Source organism: Artemia franciscana, chromosome 20 (assembly GCF_032884065.1).
Source record: "Artemia franciscana chromosome 20, ASM3288406v1, whole genome shotgun sequence".
In the NCBI taxonomy this organism is placed as follows: Eukaryota; Metazoa; Arthropoda; class Branchiopoda; order Anostraca; family Artemiidae; genus Artemia; species Artemia franciscana.
In genome coordinates this window covers 1,395,695-1,413,673 of record NC_088882.1, presented here as the reverse complement: position 1 = coordinate 1,413,673, position 17,979 = coordinate 1,395,695, and the positions used below count along the sequence as shown (strand labels likewise).

Sequence of the window (17,979 nt, the reverse complement as noted above, 5' to 3'; positions counted from 1 at the left end):
TGGGCCTCTCAGCTATCTTCCAGTATTAATTTATATTTAATAATAATAATTAATAATTTATTTGTTACCCGCTTGTTTTGACAAATTAAGCGGAGTAAAAACATTAAGGAAAGAAAAACGAAATAACACAAACAATACAATTAATACAGTCTAATCAAAGGGTGGTAAGGGCCCAAGCGTTGACAGGCCTCAGCACCTAATCTAGCATAGAGTTTTTTATAAACGAAAATAATATCAGTGGCACAAAACTTTCTGATAATCTTCTGATTTCTATAAGAACGCGGCAGATACAATAAATATTTACAATAACGAAAATACATAACTCTTATGCCCTGCAAATCTTCATTATTAAACAACGGGCGCAAACCGGAAAGAAACAATATAGAATGATCGCAATATGTAGAATAAAAGTCTGGATAAAGCCTTTCGTGAAAATCTGCCTCGGTTCGGGACAATTTTCGCGTACCCTTTTTTAAGTTTACTTTTAATATCATTTAGCCCACAGGATCGAAAAGCCGATAAAGATGAACAAATACTAATACCAAGCCACCGAATCGAAGGAACGAGCTTAACTGAAAAATAACCACAATCAATATCACTACTTTGATGCTTAGCATTAAAAACTAAATATTCACATTTTTCAGTATTAAGTTTGAGGCCGATTTCCTCAAAAGACTTAGAAACAAGCTGGGTCGACTTAATTAGGCTAGATTTAGTGCGGCTGATCAAAAGTAAATCATCTGCATATGCAATGTACGAAAGATTAGTTAGGCCTAAAAAACATGATGGATTAATACGTGGCAAAACAGAATAAAGACAAGCATTAAAAAGATAAGGGGATAAGACTCCTCCTTGCCTAAGACCAGAACGGATGGGGATATTACCAACGTAGGTGTCACCTGACTTGAGTCGAACATATGAATTAGCATACCAAAAACGAAGAGTTGATATAATAGACACATTTGCACCAAGTTGGATTAAAGAATACCAAAGTTGGCTATGACAAATTGAATCAAAAGCTTTTGAAACATCGAGTGCACAAAAATGAACCTCAAAACCATTTTTATGCGCTTCAAGTAATAGCGAAACTATAGCACGATGAGCATGTTGGCATCCTATATACGGCTTAAAGCCAAACTGATTAGACATATAATCTACATTAGACAGGAGATCAGGGAGCAAAACATATTCAAATACTTTACTTAAAGTACAAGCAACCGTAATAGGCCTATACGAAGCGCAACTAGTTGGGTCCTTACCGCGTTTCAAAATTGACGTAATGTTACCAACTAAAAAAGAATCAGGGACTAAAGAAGAGCATAAACACATCTGAAAAAGTAACTGCAAGTGATAAACTAATTCCTCCGAATCGGTGTTGAGGTGAAAAGCACTGATGCCGTCTATATCATAAGATTTCGATTTAAGTCTCTCTACACTTCTTTTGACACGGTCAACGCTAACGAGGTACATGACCTTGAATGATTTTGTTAGGCAACAGATTAGAACAGAGCTTGGCAAAACGAAAATGAACCGCATATATCACTGTATCGAAAATGTTACTATAATGATTGATCCATGATACATTAGGGATTCGGTCAGCCGTAGGCGATCTATCAAACTTGGCGACATTGATCACTTTTTTCCACTGGCTAGGAGACTTAGGAAATTCAGCACCATTGTACCTAATTTTTCGAAGATAGCGTTTAAAATCAAGTTTTGTTCTTTGTTTAATATCGAAAACATTACCCCTTAAGGGGCGGCCGCAAGCTATCCAAATTTTTAGCCACAACTTAGCCCGATTTTTTATTGTTTTGAGCTCTGGGTCATTCTTCTAAATTGAACTTCTTGTTTTTGCTCTAAAGCGACATAGGGGAACAGCTACTTCTTCAGACCTCTTTAAGCACGATATGTGGCTATAATAAATATTAAGCTGAATTCTGGCTTGTGGGGACCCAACGCTTGTACACAACAGATTAAAAGGGACTTTAATCGTTGATAGAAGGCTAATAAGCGTAGAAAAATAAAGAGGCCAGTCAGCTTTGTTCCATTCTCTTTTAGAAATCCATTTTCTAGAATTGGGACGAAGGTTCTTCTCCGCAGTAGCATTAAGGGTAACAGTGAGGGATAGGGGGAGATGGTCGTAATCACGCTCATCCTGATCAACATGGACTTCGCCACAGATGAGACCAGAAGAAACGATACAATGGTCAATGTCTGAAAGTGAGCCACTATTATGGATATAGGAATGGGAGGCATCTTTCTTCAAAATTTTGTAACTATTCGGTAAGGAATCTAACAGAAGCTCAGTTCGCACTGATGAAGAGTTAATGTTACAGTTCAGATCACCGATTAATAACCAATCCAGTCCACTACTCTCAATGCCATTCAAAAGACTTTTTATTAATGCGCAAAATTTTGTAAATTTAGTTAAACTTCGGAGGGATTTCTGGTCGCAGGGGAGATAAACATTAATGAGGACAAGGTTGGCAAGACGAATAGCAATATAACAATCACTCTCGTGATAGCATAAAGGGGGTGGTGAAAACAGCATCTTTTTTATTAAACATGCTAGGCCACCTGATGGTCTGCCAGAGGTTTTGCGTGCACTTTTAGAAAAAACTGAGTGTTCGTTACTTCTCTGTAGGGAGTTTAAGCTCACTAAAGGTAGGAGATGCTCCTGGAGGAATAAAACATCAAAATTTTCTAATTTCTGATGTAAAGAAACGTCTTTATCCTTAGTACCGTTAATATTGAACGAACATATAGTGAAATTAGTCTTAGCACTCATTTTCTAGTATAGGACGATCGTTTCGACAGAAGTTCACGAAGAATTCGGCATTTCATTGAAAATGACACATGATTGCCTTGACAGTTCGCACATTTTGGTGTAGCCTGGCACGGAGAATCAGGCGAGGATTCCTGTTGCCCTGCGCAACGGGAGCAGCATTTTTCTTTATCACAATTTGATTTTAAGTGATTTGGTGATTGGCAATTATAACAGCATTTGGGTGGGCGTTGGTATTCGTAAACTCGATATATCTCATACCCAATCTTTATACCAAGTCGAAGTGCATTAGCCAGCGCAACAGCGTTTTCAAAAAACACTCTAACAGCCAAAGAATTGCCTATTCGCTTCGCATGAGTAATATTATTGCAATCAATTAACATTTCCTCATCAAAATTGGTCGGTATACCTTTAATGATTCCAATATATTTCGTTTCTTTTACTTTGACGTCACAATCTCTCATTACATTTGGAACGGCATTGCAAAAGTTCCTTGCAGCAATCTTGTCAATTCGTACCACTAGCTTATCGCCAGAGGGCTTAATGCTGTGAATACATTCATGACCTGGAATAGAGTCTATTATTTCGCGACGCTTGGCAGGATTATCTAATTCTGATGGGACTTTAGAAATAACAACGGTCGTCAGATCGGGATTCAATGACTGAGCGCCAGGGCTGCTAAGAGGGGGGAATTTAAGATCATACGACGAAATCTTCTCACGGATTTGCTTAAGTTCCGAATCAATGCTTACAAGCTTTGAGGCGAAGCTAGAATAATCCACAGCAGGAATAACAGGAACCTCGGTAGGTAAAATAATCACGTATGTAGGCAAAGACAAATTTTCGCTGTCGCATTTCTGGAAGATTTCCATCATGTCCTTAATGTGACGGTAATTAGCTTGATCGCCTTGGCGTCTTTGCACACGTTCACCCTCGTAAACATGAGACCAAAGTTCTATTTTAGCCGCCATAATAGACTTCTCATCGAAAAACCCAACAGCATGGTTAGCAATAACTTCATCACTTACTCCTTTTTTAAGATTTGATTGCACGAAATTCAACACCGACGAATGTACATATTCCGTCATAATGGTATAACCAACAAATATGGACAATTAGCCAAAGTCCAAAATCAAATCAGTTTATTACTCACCATGCTGTCAAACAGCTGACCTCACATCCGATAAAATTAGTTTCAAAATAATCCTTTTCTTCCAAATTGAACTTCTTGTTTTTGCTCTAAAGCGACATAGGGGAACAGCTACTTCTTCAGACCTCTTTAAGCACGATATGTGGCTATAATAAATATTAAGCTGAATTCTGGCTTGTGGGGACCCAACGCTTGTACACAACAGATTAAAAGGGACTTTAATCGTTGATAGAAGGCTAATAAGCGTAGAAAAATAAAGAGGCCAGTCAGCTTTGTTCCATTCTCTTTTAGAAATCCATTTTCTAGAATTGGGACGAAGGTTCTTCTCCGCAGTAGCATTAAGGGTAACAGTGAGGGATAGGGGGAGATGGTCGTAATCACGCTCATCCTGATCAACATGGACTTCGCCACAGATGAGACAAGTCCAAAATCAAATCAGTTTATTACTCACCATGCTGTCAAACAGCTGACCTCACATCCGATAAAATTAGTTTCAAAATAATCCTTTTCTTCCAAATTGAACTTCTTGTTTTTGCTCTAAAGCGACATAGGGGAACAGCTACTTCTTCAGACCTCTTTAAGCACGATATGTGGCTATAATAAATATTAAGCTGAATTCTGGCTTGTGGGGACCCAACGCTTGTACACAACAGATTAAAAGGGACTTTAATCGTTGATAGAAGGCTAATAAGCGTAGAAAAATAAAGAGGTTAGCCCAAATTTTCGCTGTCGCATTTCTGGAAGATTTCCATCATGTCCTTAATGTGACGGTAATTAGCTTGATCGCCTTGGCGTCTTTGCACACGTTCACCCTCGTAAACATGAGACCAAAGTTCTATTTTAGCCGCCATAATAGACTTCTCATCGAAAAACCCAACAGCATGGTTAGCAATAACTTCATCACTTACTCCTTTTTTAAGATTTGATTGCACGAAATTCAACACCGACGAATGTACATATTCCGTCATAATGGTATAACCAGCAAATATGGACAATTAGCCAAAGTCCAAAATCAAATCAGTTTATTACTCACCATGCTGTCAAACAGCTGACCTCACATCCGATAAAATTAGTTTCAAAATAATCAAAGTAATAATAAAAAAGTAGTTACTTTTCAAAGTAACTGAATTCGTTATTTTCGTCCCACTAAAGTAGACCGGTTTTACTCACAGTTCATAAATATCCAATTCAAACCAAATCCTTTTACTTTGAACTCCGAATCAATATAATCCAGTTATTTGAGATGTTCTCACTCTGAAAGCTAGGTTACAACTGGTAATAAAGCTAATATGGACATTTTTAATTTTTTCAATAGTATTGAATGATCCTGGGCTAGCTGCTACTTTCATATTATTGTTGTGTTATTGTATCTTTGCCGTCATGTTTATCTTTGTATTGTAGTGTGTTATTATTTTATCTTTGTCTAGGCCTAGTTTTTCGAGCTTGTCTCCCCATGGGCCTATGTCATTTATATATACATGTATGTGCGATTTATAAATAAATGAACTTGAACTTGAATCAGCAAACAGAGGCCAAAAACCGAATAGGAATATCAAGAATTACATAGGTTAATAAGCATATATTATCAGGTAAAAGCTAGCAGCATACGACAAAAATTTTCCACAGTAAGTTTATGTACCACTATACATAAAAATATGTACTGTTATATGTAGCGCAATACACAAATATGTACTGCTATATATACCGCTATGCACAAATATGCGCTGCTATATACTGCTATATGTACCGCTACACACAAATATGTACTAATATATACTGCTATATGTACCGCTAAACCCAAATACGTACTGCTGTATTTACCGCTATACACACATATATACTGCTATATGTAGCACTATACACATATATGTAATGCTATATACAGCTATATGTACCGCCATATACAAATATGTACTAATATATACTGCTATATGTACCGCTAAACCCAAATACATACTGCTGTATTTACCGCTATACACCAATATATACTGCTATATGTAGCACTATACACATATATGTAATGCTATATACAGCTATATGTACCGCTATACACAAATATGTACTAATATATACTGCTATATGTACCGCTAAACCCAAATACGTACTGCTGTGTATACCGCTATACGCACATATGTACTACTATATGCTGCTATATGTAGCGCTATACACAAATATGTACTACTATATACAGTTATATGTACCGGCATACACAAATATGTACTAAATTATACTGCTATATGTACCGCTAAACCCAAATATGTACTGCTGTATGTACCACTATACACACACACATATATATATATATATATATATATATATATATATATATATATATATATACTACTATGTGCTGCTATATATAGCGCTATACACAAATATGTACTACTAAAATTTCCCTATTTTCTAAAATAAATCAAATTTTTTCATGCTCGTAACTTTTGATGACAAAGAATAAATTTGATGAAACTTATATATTTAAAATCAGCATGAAAGTCTGATTCTTTTGATGTATATTTTAGCATCAAAATTCCGTTTTTTAGAGTTTCGTTTACTTTTGAGCCGGGTTGCTCCTTACTACAGTTCGTTACCACAAACTGTTTGATATGCTGCTATATGTACCGCTATGCGCAAATAGGCACTGCTATATATTGCTATATGTACCGCTATAGACAAATATATACTAATATATAGTGTTTCATGTACCGCTAAACCCAAATATGTATTGCTGTATATACTGCCGCTGTACACACATATGTACTACTATATGCTGCTATATGTAGCGCTATACACAAATATGTACTACTATATACAGTTATATGTACCGACATACACAAATATGTACTAAATTATACTGCTATATGTACCGCTAAACCCAAATATGTACGGCTGTATGTACCACTATACACATATATATACTACTATATGCTGCTATATATAGCGCTATACACAAATATGTACTAATATATTATGCTATATGTACCGCTAAACCCAAATATATATTGCTGTATATACTGCCGCTGTACACACATATGTACTACTATATGCTGCTATATGTACCGCTATGCGCAAATAGGCACTGCTATATATTGCTATATGTACCGCTATAGACAAATATATACTGCTTTATGTACCGCTAAACCCAAATATGTACTGCTGTAGGTACCGCTATACACATATATGTACTGCTGTATGGTGCTATATGTAGCGCTATACACAACTATATACTGCTATATACAGCTAGATGAACCGCTAAGCCCAAATATGTACTGAAGTATGCACCGCTATACACACATATGTACTGCTATATGTACGGCTATGCATAAATTTTAGCTTAAAGGTAAGTCTGCTGTCTATAACTATGCCTAAGAGTTCCCGAAGGTAACATTTCAAGGGTAACACATGATAACAGATAAACAAAAGTAACGAACAAAGGTAAAGTGTGGCAAGGGTCATCCAGCGAACGCTAAACATGAAAACAACAAGTTTTTTTTTGAGAAGACGTGACACATTCTGCTTCGAAAATTCCAAAGATTCTATTATCTTTTGAGTGCAAATTTACCTTGAACTTGATGAGATCTTGAAAGACAGCAGACAAATTTTGCCAGCGGATAAACGATAAAAATATTCTACGCTCTATCACTAGAGCTTTTCAATTAAATTATAAGTTTTAAATTATGTGACAATGACCATAAAATTAGTGTATTCCTATTACTCAAAACAATAACAACCTTAGTACAGCTTTCAAATCCAATAAAACTTAGAGCAACAATTTCTTAAATGGGACATTGTTAAAGCCTTATGCTAACCCTGCTGTCCTGGTATGGTAAGTATCATCACGTTGGACTAGCAGGCCTTGCAAATTGGCCTGCAAACTGATTGGCAGCACATTCACGTTAGATCGTTTTCTCCGTTTTGTCCGTGTATTTCAGCAGCACCCTCGACTGACAAGATGAATGTATTTGGTAACTAGATTGTCAAATTAACTAGATACCAATCATTGTCAAATCATGCTAACCATGCCGTCTTGCTATGGTAAGTATTATCACGTTGGAATAGCAGGTCTTGCAAATTGGCCAGCAAACTGATTGGCAGCACATTCACGTTAGATCGTTTTCTCCGTTTTGTCCGTGTATTTCAGCAGCACACTCGACTGACAAGATGAATGTATTTGGTAACTAGATTGTCAATTTAACTAGATACCAATCATTGTCAAATCATGCTAACCATGCCGTCTTGCTATGGTAAGTATTATCACGTTGGAATAGCAGGTCTTGCAAATTGGCCAGCAAACTGATTGGCATCACATTCACGTTAGATCGTTTTCTCCATTTTGTCCGTGTATTTCAGCAGCACCCTCGACTGACAAGATGAACGTATTTGGTAATTAGATGGTCAATCATGGTAGATGTCAATTTAACTAGATACCAATCATTGTCAAATCATGCTAACCATGCCGTCTTGCTATGGTAAGTATTATCACGTTTGAATAGCAGGTCTTGCAAATTGGCCAGCAAACTGATTGGCAGCACATTCACGTTAGATCGTTTTCTCCGTTTTGTCCGTGTATTTCAGCAGCACCCTCGACTGACAAGATGAACGTATTTGGTAATTAGATGGTCAATCATGGTAGATGTCAATTTAACTAGATACCAATCATTGTCAAATCATGCTAACCATGCCGTCTTGCTATGGTAAGTATTATCACGTTGGAATAGCAGGTCTTGCAAATTGGCCAGCAAACTGATTGGCAGCACATTCACGTTAGATCGTTTTCTCCGTTTTGTCCGTGTATTTCAGTAGCACCCTCGACTGACAAGATGTATGTATTTGGTGACTAGATTGTCAGTTTTGTCGAGTTGTCAACTGGGGTTGGCGACTTTTTTCGATTTGCCAACTAGCACACTTTTGCAGTTTTGTTCTCTTTTTACCTCATTGCACTCATTCCCTCAGAGGATACAAGTTCCGCCCTTTTTGCCAATTATTAGCTAAAATACCTCTATTATTATATTCTTTTGAGATTTGATGATAGAAAATGTTCTAGTGAAATTAAAAAACTTCAAATTAAATTATTTGAGCGGAAAAGATACAACAGTTAGCCAGTAAGATCTGTGCCGTTCTAAAATCGTCATTTCCAGCTGGAAATGACGATTTTAGAACGGCCAAATATAACCAAAACTTGAACGCATTTCTTTTATCATTTTTCTTGCTATATTTTTATAAGCACGAACCCGTATTGAGGAAAATGAGGCAATATTTTAACATCTAACTAATAGTTATACACTATAAAGTACAAGAGGAGTAGGGGGCACGATTTTAACTTATTTGGCAAATCTTCACAAATCGAGGGCCCAACGTTTTATGTACCAAATTTTGAAGTAGTTGTCATAATCAACGATCCACATGTCAAAAGATAACTTCTGATTTCATAATTCATAGGGATATATTCCCTGTCCCTACATTAGGTTACTGTAGGTTATTCCAATATGGTAAAACCTAACCCCCCTCCCAATCCAAAAATCCCACAAAATAGTCATTTCCGGCTGGAAATGACGATTTTAGAACGGCACAGATCTTACTGGCTAACTGTTGTATCTTTTCCGCTCAAATAATTTAATTTGAAGTTTTTTAATTTCACTAGAACATTTTCTATCATCAAATCTATCATCAAAAAATAGAAAATATTCTAGTGAAATAAAACAACTTCAAATCAAATTATTTGAGTGCAAAAGATACAACAGTTAGCCAGTAAGATCCCAATCATCTCTGCCTGTGCCTTTCTAAAACCGTCTTTCCCGCATTTCCAACCTTTTAAGAAAATGTTGATGAAATGAAGTAGATTTTGTGATTTTTCCTATGATTGCCCATTTTTGTTCTTTTTTTAGCCGATGTAAATGTTTTTATGCGTTGTCGCGCTTCTGTTTCGCTTAAGATTAAAAAAAAAAGAAAAAAAAAGAAGAGCTAGAATTATTTTTAAAATAACCGAATCTTCCTGCTTGGGAACTGGTAAATTTTTGGTTCATTTGCCAACACACTTTGGTTCATTTGCCAACACTTTCATTTGCCAACACACTGTTGGTAAATGAAAGCTATCGAACGACAGTAAAGTCTTGGTCTATTTGGAGGATGATAGAAAAAAACAATAAATTTTCGGATGGCCAAAGATCACTTCTGACAAGAATAAAATCAAGGGCGTATCGAGGGGAAGGAATTTTGAACCACCCTTCCCCCAATGTGTTTGCCCTACTCGTAAAAACGTATCCAAAATGCATAAAAACACATTTTTGATACTGTTTTTAAAGTTTGTTGTTACAATCCCTCTCCCAAAAAAATACCCCCCCCCCTAAGCAAAAATACTGGATATGGCCCTGAGCAAAATACCGCAAATGGAAAAACAATGTTTTGCCGAGGGAAATGTGTGATTTCTGATCACACTAGAAAAACTAGTTTAGTCAAAAATATGTTTAAAATAATTTAAAATAAAATAAGTAAAATAATCAAAGCTTTCTCAGGGACGTACGTAGAAAGAGGGTGCTGGGACAGGTAACACCTTCACCCAAAATCCTAATTATTTTAGAATTTCTCGGCACTTCTTATTCAAATTACCAAGTAAAACTGTTTTTGCCCCCCCCCCGCAAAGTTTTGTTGATAAAATATCCGAACGTACCTGTGAGTTACTGCTTATAAACGGGTAAAATTGTTGTTGTTATTCGTCAAAAACGCTATTATTCAAAATGGGTAAACGTTAAACGGTAAAATTTATTGTTTTTATTCTTTAAAAAAATCTTTTACTCAAAAACTATTTATTTAAAACGTTGTAAAGGGTAAAAGTAAACGAAATATTTATTCTTGCTATTCTTTAAAAACACTTTTATTCAAAACGTTGAGACGGGTAAACGTAAAACGGGCAAAAATTTACTGTTGTTATTCGTTAGAAACACTTTTATTTAATAACGCTTTTATTCAAAAGGTTGGAACAGGTAAACGTTAACCGAAAGATTTATTGTCGTTTTTCTTTAAAAACGCTTTTATTCAAAAGGTTGGAACAGGTAAACGTTAAACGAAAAATTTACTGTCGTTTTTCTTTAAAAACGCTTTTATTCAAATTTGCTTAAAAATTTATTATTGTTTGAGTAAAAATCTTTTACTCATCAACACTCATATTTAAAACGTTGAAATGGGTAAACATTAAACGAAATATTTGTTCTTGTTATTCTTTAAAAACGCTTTTATTCAAAAACATTGAAACGGATAAACGTTAAATGGTTAAATGTATTGTAGTTATTCTTTAAAAACACTTTTATTTAACAACGCTTTTACTCAAAAAGTTGAAACAGGTAACCGATAAACGAGTAAAATTTACTGTTGTTATTCTTTAGAAACGCTTTTATTCAACAACACTTTAATTTAAAACGTTGAAAGAGTAAACGTTGAAACGGGTAAAATTTATCATTGTTATTCTTCAAAAACGCTTTTATTCAACAACGCTTTTATTCAAAAAGTAGAAACACGTAACCGTTAAACGAGTAAAATTTACTGCTGTTATTATTTAGAAACGCTTTTATTCAACAACACTTTTATTCAAAACGTTGAAACAGGTAAACGTTAAACAAAAAATTTATTGTCTTTTTTCTTTAAAAACGTTTCTATTCAAATTTGCTTAAAAATTTATTATTGTCTGAGTAAAAATCTTCTACTCAACAACACTTTTATTTAAAACGTTGAAAAGGGTAAACATTAAACGAAATATTTATTCTTGTTATTCTTTAAAAACGCTTCTATTCAAAACACTTTTACTTAACAACGCTTTTATTCAAAAAGTTGAAACAGGTAAACGGTAAACGAGTAAAATTTACTGTTGTTATTCTTTAGAAACGCTTTTATTTAACAACATTTTTATTCAAAAGGTTGGAACAGGTAAACGTTAAACGAAAGATTTATTGTCGTTTTTCTTTGGAAACGCTTTTATTCAAAAGGTTGGAACAGGTAAACGTTAAACAAAAAATTTATTGTCGTTTTTCTTTAAAAACTCTTTTATTCAAATTTGCTTAAAAATGTATTATTGTTTGAGTAAAAATCTTTTACTCAACAACACTTTTATTTAAAACGTTGAAAAGGGTAAACATTAAACGAAATATTTGTTCTTGTTATTCTTTAAAAACGCTATTATTCAAAAACATTGAAACGGGTAAACTTTAAATGGTTAAATGTATTGTTGTTATTCTTTAAAAACACTTTTATTTAACAACGCTTTTATTCAAAAAGTTGAAACAGGTAACGGTTAAACGAGTAAAATTTACTGTTGTTATTCTTTAGAAACGATTTTATTCAACAACACTTTTATTTAAAACGTTGAAAAGGGTAAAATTTACTGCTGTTATTTTTTAGAAACGCTTTTATTCAACAACACTTTTATTCAAAACGTTGAAAAAGGTAAACGTTAAACAAAAAATTTATTGTCTTTTTTCTTTAAAAACGCTTCTATTCAAATTTGCTTTAAAATTTATTATTGTCTGAGTAAAAATCTTCTACTCAACAACACTTTTATTTAAAATGTTGAAGTGGGTAAAAATTAAACGAGTAAAATTTACTGTTGTTATTCTTTAGAAAGATTTTATTCAACAACACTTTTATTTAAAACGTTGAAAAGGGTAAAATTTACTGCTGTTATTTTTTAGAAACGCTTTTATTCAACAACACTTTTATTCAAAACGTTGAAACAGGTAAACGTTAAACAAAAAATTTATTGTCTTTTTTCTTTAAAAACGCTTCTATTCAAATTTGCTTTAAAATTTATTATTGTCTGAGTAAAAATCTTCTACTCAACAACACTTTTATTTAAAACGTTGAAAAGGGTAAACATTAAACGAAATATTTGTTCTTGTTATTCTTTAAAAACGCTATTATTCAAAAACATTGAAACGGGTAAACTTTAAATGGTTAAATGTATTGTTGTTATTCTTTAAAAACACTTTTATTTAACAACGCTTTTATTCAAAAAGTTGAAACAGGTAACCGTTAAACGAGTAAAATTTACTGTTGTTATTCTTTAGAAACGATTTTATTCAACAACACTTTTATTTAAAACGTTGAAAAGGGTAAAATTTACTGCTGTTATTTTTTAGAAACGCTTTTATTCGACAACACTTTTATTCAAAACGTTGAAAAAGGTAAACGTTAAACAAAAAATTTATTGTCTTTTTTCTTTAAAAACGCTTCTATTCAAATTTGCTTTAAAATTTATTATTGTCTGAGTAAAAATCTTCTACTCAACAACACTTTTATTTAAAATGTTGAAGTGGGTAAATATTAAACGAGTAAAATTTACTGTTGTTATTCTTTAGAAACGATTTTATTCAACAACACTTTTATTTAAAACGTTGAAAAGGGTAAACGTTGAAATCGGCAAAATTTACTGCTGTTATTCTTTAGAAACGCTTTTATTCAACAACACTTTTATTCAAAACGTTGAAACAGGTAAACGTTAAACAAAAAATTTATTGTGTTTTTTCTTTAAAAACGCTTCTATTCAAATTTGCTTAAAAATTTATTATTGTCTGAGTAAAAATCTTGTACTCAACAACACTTCTTTAAAATGTTGAAAAGGGTAAACATTAAACGAAATATTTATTCTTGTTAATCTTTCAAAACGCTTCAATTCAAAACACTTTTACTTAACAACGCTTTTATTCAAAAAGTTGAAACAGGTAAATGTTACACGAGTAAAATTTACTGTTGTTATTCTTTAGAAACGCTTTTATTGAACAACGCTTTTATTCAAAAGGTTGGAAGAGGTAAACGTTAAACGAAAGATTTATTTTCGTTTTTCTTTAAAAACGCTTTTATTCAAAGGTTGGAACAGGTAAACGTTAAACGAAAAATTTATTGTCGTTTTTCTTTAAAAACACTTTTATTCAAATTTGCTTAAAAATTTATTATTGTTTGAGTAAAAATCATTTACTCAACAACACTTTTATTTAAAACGTTGAAAAGGGTACACATTAAATGAAATATTTGTTCTTGTTATTCTTTAAAAACGCTTTTATTCAAAAACATTGAAATGGGTAAACGTTAAATGGTTAAATGTATTGAAGTTATTCTTTAAAAACACTTTTATTTAACAACGCTTTTATTCTAAAAGTTGAAACAGGTAACCGTTAAACGAGTAAAATTTACTGTTGTTATTCTTTAGAAACACTTTTATTTAACCACGCTTTTATTCAAAGGGTTGGAACAGGTAAACGTTAAACGAAAGATTTATTGTCGTTTTTCTTTAAAAACGCTTTTATTCAAAAGGTTGGAACAGGTAAACGTTAAACGAAAGATTTATTGTCGTTTTTCTTTAAAAACGCTTTTATTCAAAAGGTTGGAACAGGTAAACGTTAAACGAAAAATTTATTGTCGTTTTTCTTTAAAAACACTTTTATTCAAGTTTGCTTAAAAATTTATTATTGTTTGAGTAAAAGTCTTTTACTCAACAACACTTTTATTTAAAACGTTGAAAAGGGTAAACATTAAACGAAATATTTGTTCTTGTTATTCTTTAAAAACGCTTTTATTCAAAAACATTGAAACGGGTAAACGTTAAATGGTTAAATGTGTTGTAGTTATTCTTTAAAAACACTTTTTTTTAACAACGCTTTTATTCAAAAAGTTGAAACAGGTAACCGTTAAACGAGTAAAATTTACTGTTGTTATTCTTTAGAACGCTTTTATTCAACAACACTTTTATTCAAAACGTTGAAACAGGTAAACGTTAAACAAAAAATTTATTGTCTTTTTTCTTTAAAAACGCTTCTATTCAAATTCGCTTAAAAATTTATTATTGTCTGAGTAAAAATCTTCTACTCAACAACACTTTTATTTAAAACGTTGAAAAGGGTAAACATTAAACGAAATATTTATTCATGTTATTCTTTAAAAACCCTTCTATTCAAAACACTTTTATTTAACAACGCTTTTATTCAAAAAGCTGAAACAGGTAAACGTTAAACGAGTAGATAACTTCGAAGACCACACTGCCTTTCCATGACGAAAGTAAAACAGATCAAAATAGGGATGATACCTTTTAATTGACAGTGAATAGTTGACAGTTAATATTCGCTGTCAATAAAAAGGTATCATCCCTATTTTGAACTGTTTTACTTTCGTTAAACGAGTAAAATTTACTGTTGTTATTCTTTAGAAACGCTTTTATTCAACAACACTTTTATTTAAAACGTTGAAAAGGGTAAACGTTGAAACAGGTAAAATTTATTATTGTTTTTCTTCAAAAACGCTTTTATTCAACAACGCTTTTATTCAAAACGTTGAAACGGTTAAATGTTAAATGGTTAAATTTATTGTTGTTATTCTTTAAAAACCCTTTTATTTAACAACACTTTTATTCAAAACGTTGAAACAGGTAAACATTTAACAAGTAAAATTTACTGTTGTTATTCTTTAGAAACGCTTGTATTCAAAAGGTTGGAACAGGTAAACGTTAAACAAATTTTTTTTTTTTGTTACTCTTTAAAAACGCTTTTATTCAAATTTTTCTACCCTGAATGAATGTTTATGGGCGAATATTTCGGTTAGGACTAAAAAATCTTGTTTTATCAAATCATGTTTAAAATGAAAATTCCTGATTGGTTAGGAACTGAGAAAATTTGGCGTAAATAAATGTCAAATTCACTTCAACAGGCTAAAAAATTCATTTCATCAATATTATATTTGAGATCAATGTTGGGATATTTGTCCGAGCGAGAGACAAGAGTTTTTTTTTTAGATTGTAGATGAGAAAATCCTATTAACAATTTTGAAATTTTCCTTTTTTCCTGGAAGCAGAAAAAAACCTTTTGGTGCATTGGGAGATAAAGGCTTCATAACGATTTTCAAAGGCATTCGAAAGAGTTTATAACCCTTGAATGGATCCAAACCACCAGTATCTAAAGCAGGCACCATAAACCACATTTGAGCCACTTTTGCCATAATTTGCCACTTTTAACCTTAAAAGCCAGTTTACTTTACTGCTGATGCTTTGACACTTTGAAGCCCATTTTGGACTACTCTTTAAAGAATACAGTTACGCCCTGACATAACCAAAGATTCCAGTTTCTCTTCAAATTAGTCCTTAAAATATATTTGGTAACCCTATGATTACGGTCCTTGGGAGTCGACAAGGTTTCCAAATAAGGTTTAGAGCCAGTAACTGTAATTACAACCTAGTGAAGGGTCTGGAAGATATTTTTTTTTCCTGAAGTAATCGAATCCCACAAAACTAGACATTGCCGGTCGAATTTTATAAAAGAGTGTACTTATGGAGTTAACAAGGGAAGCAAGCATGCTCTCTAGTTCTCAAGACTTGGTTTTCCTCAAAATCGCTCTGGGGCCAGGGAAATGTCACTCCCAATCGCGTCCGCATCCTGTAATAAGGCAGAGATGGGATCCTCTCTCTCCAAAGTTTGACCCAAAGGAATCTTCTTTAAAAATAGTTGACCACAAAACAAAAAATAAATTTTTACGAACCCCCCCCCCACCCTAACCATCAGGATCGGAACTATAGTAACATATGCTTCCCGTATATGAAAACAACACCGCTACTGTCACCAAGACCTATTGTCTAACGACCTACAAAAGCAACAGCATTGCCCCCCACCCAAAATATCTGTCCAAAGTCGTAAAATGTAACTGGGATGAATATAAACAAATTTTAATGCATTTCTTAAAGTTTTTTTTTACCCCCCTCATCCTCCCCCCGAAAATCCTTTTTACCCCCCCCCCCCGAAAACAAAATCCTGGATACGAACCTGACATTTGTATAGAAAATATATATAAAAAGAGCTTACATCTCTATGTGAATAATATTGTGAGGACAATTCGACAAACTTGTAAACGCCGGTGTCAGCTTCTGTTACGGCAAGTCTCGCTTCTCTAATTGGCCCTTCAACTGGGCCAAGCATTTCGTCAGATTTGTTGCACACAACGTATCTGTGCAATAGCTCCTTTGTGGCTAGATCCCTAGTTGTGTTTAAAATGACCCCGGATGGGTTCATGCAAAGGTCACTTCCTCCCTGAAAAAATATTTGAAGTTACTCCAGTATGTTCAAAATTACAAAAAAAAACCTTAGAACCTACAGAGCCAGTTGTCATATGAGCCATAGAGCCATAGGACGTCTACAAAACCTTGCCCGACATACCGGAGCTGAGCTGTAGCCGTGAAGTCATCCAATTTTGAAATGAAAATTTAAAGTGAGTGGAATCAACACATCTTTTGAGGCAACGGAAGGGGGTGTTTATCCGAGATGGGACCTCATGCTCCAAGAAAATTATAATATAGCCCCCATCTCTCTGTGCCAGCATAAAAATATCGCTTCCACCCTGAAAAATTACTTCAACTGTCTGTTCTAAATTAAGCAATTACAGAAACTAGAGAGAAAATAATAAAACTACACTTTACATCCTCTAAAGCCCTTCACAGATAAACTTCCCCCTTCATTGCCTCAAAAGATGTGTTGACTCACTTGTTGCAAGGCTGTAATTTATGATTTCCACTCACTATAGGGCATCTACAAAACCTCGCCAGGTTTGTCGGAGCTGAGTTACAGCCGTGACGTCCTCCCACTTTGATAAAAGAGACACCCCCTCAGGGCCCGTCAGTACTAAACAACTGAGTAACAATCATAAAGGCTCACAATTTACAGCTTTACAATAAGTGAGTGAAAACATCGGTACTGATTTATTACATCCCCAACTCTCAAGTTTACGCTGTATAAAACTCGAGAATAAACCGGTTTTTTCTAAACCGGTCTTTAAATAAACCGGTTTTTTCTGTCTGTGTTAAGAAACAGTTAGATTACACACAGTGAAAAACAAATGGCTGGTGACAGAATGCAATGGAATTATATAATTTGGGCTACGTATTTGTACATTAGGTTAGGGGGGGGGAGTAAGTCGCATTTAAAAATTAAACTTATTTCTTCGAAGTTTGGCATTGCTCTCATTATTTTGCTTAGGTTTTGACTCTGAAAAATAAACAAACACAAACTAGTCAAACAACAAAATTATA

General features: G+C 33.7%; 1 protein-coding gene across 2 annotated transcripts in view; it reads right to left on the bottom strand.

Annotated features, from left to right (window-relative positions):
* The window catches only part of LOC136040256 (protein tweety-like), a 74,639-nt gene that overhangs the window by 21,036 nt on the left and 35,624 nt on the right, over positions 1-17,979 (bottom strand). For both annotated transcript variants that reach the window (XM_065724476.1, XM_065724475.1), the window contains exon 8: positions 16,760-16,984. In XM_065724476.1, the coding sequence (XP_065580548.1) occupies positions 16,760-16,984 (225 nt within the window). The remainder of the gene's footprint in view (positions 1-16,759; positions 16,985-17,979) is intronic.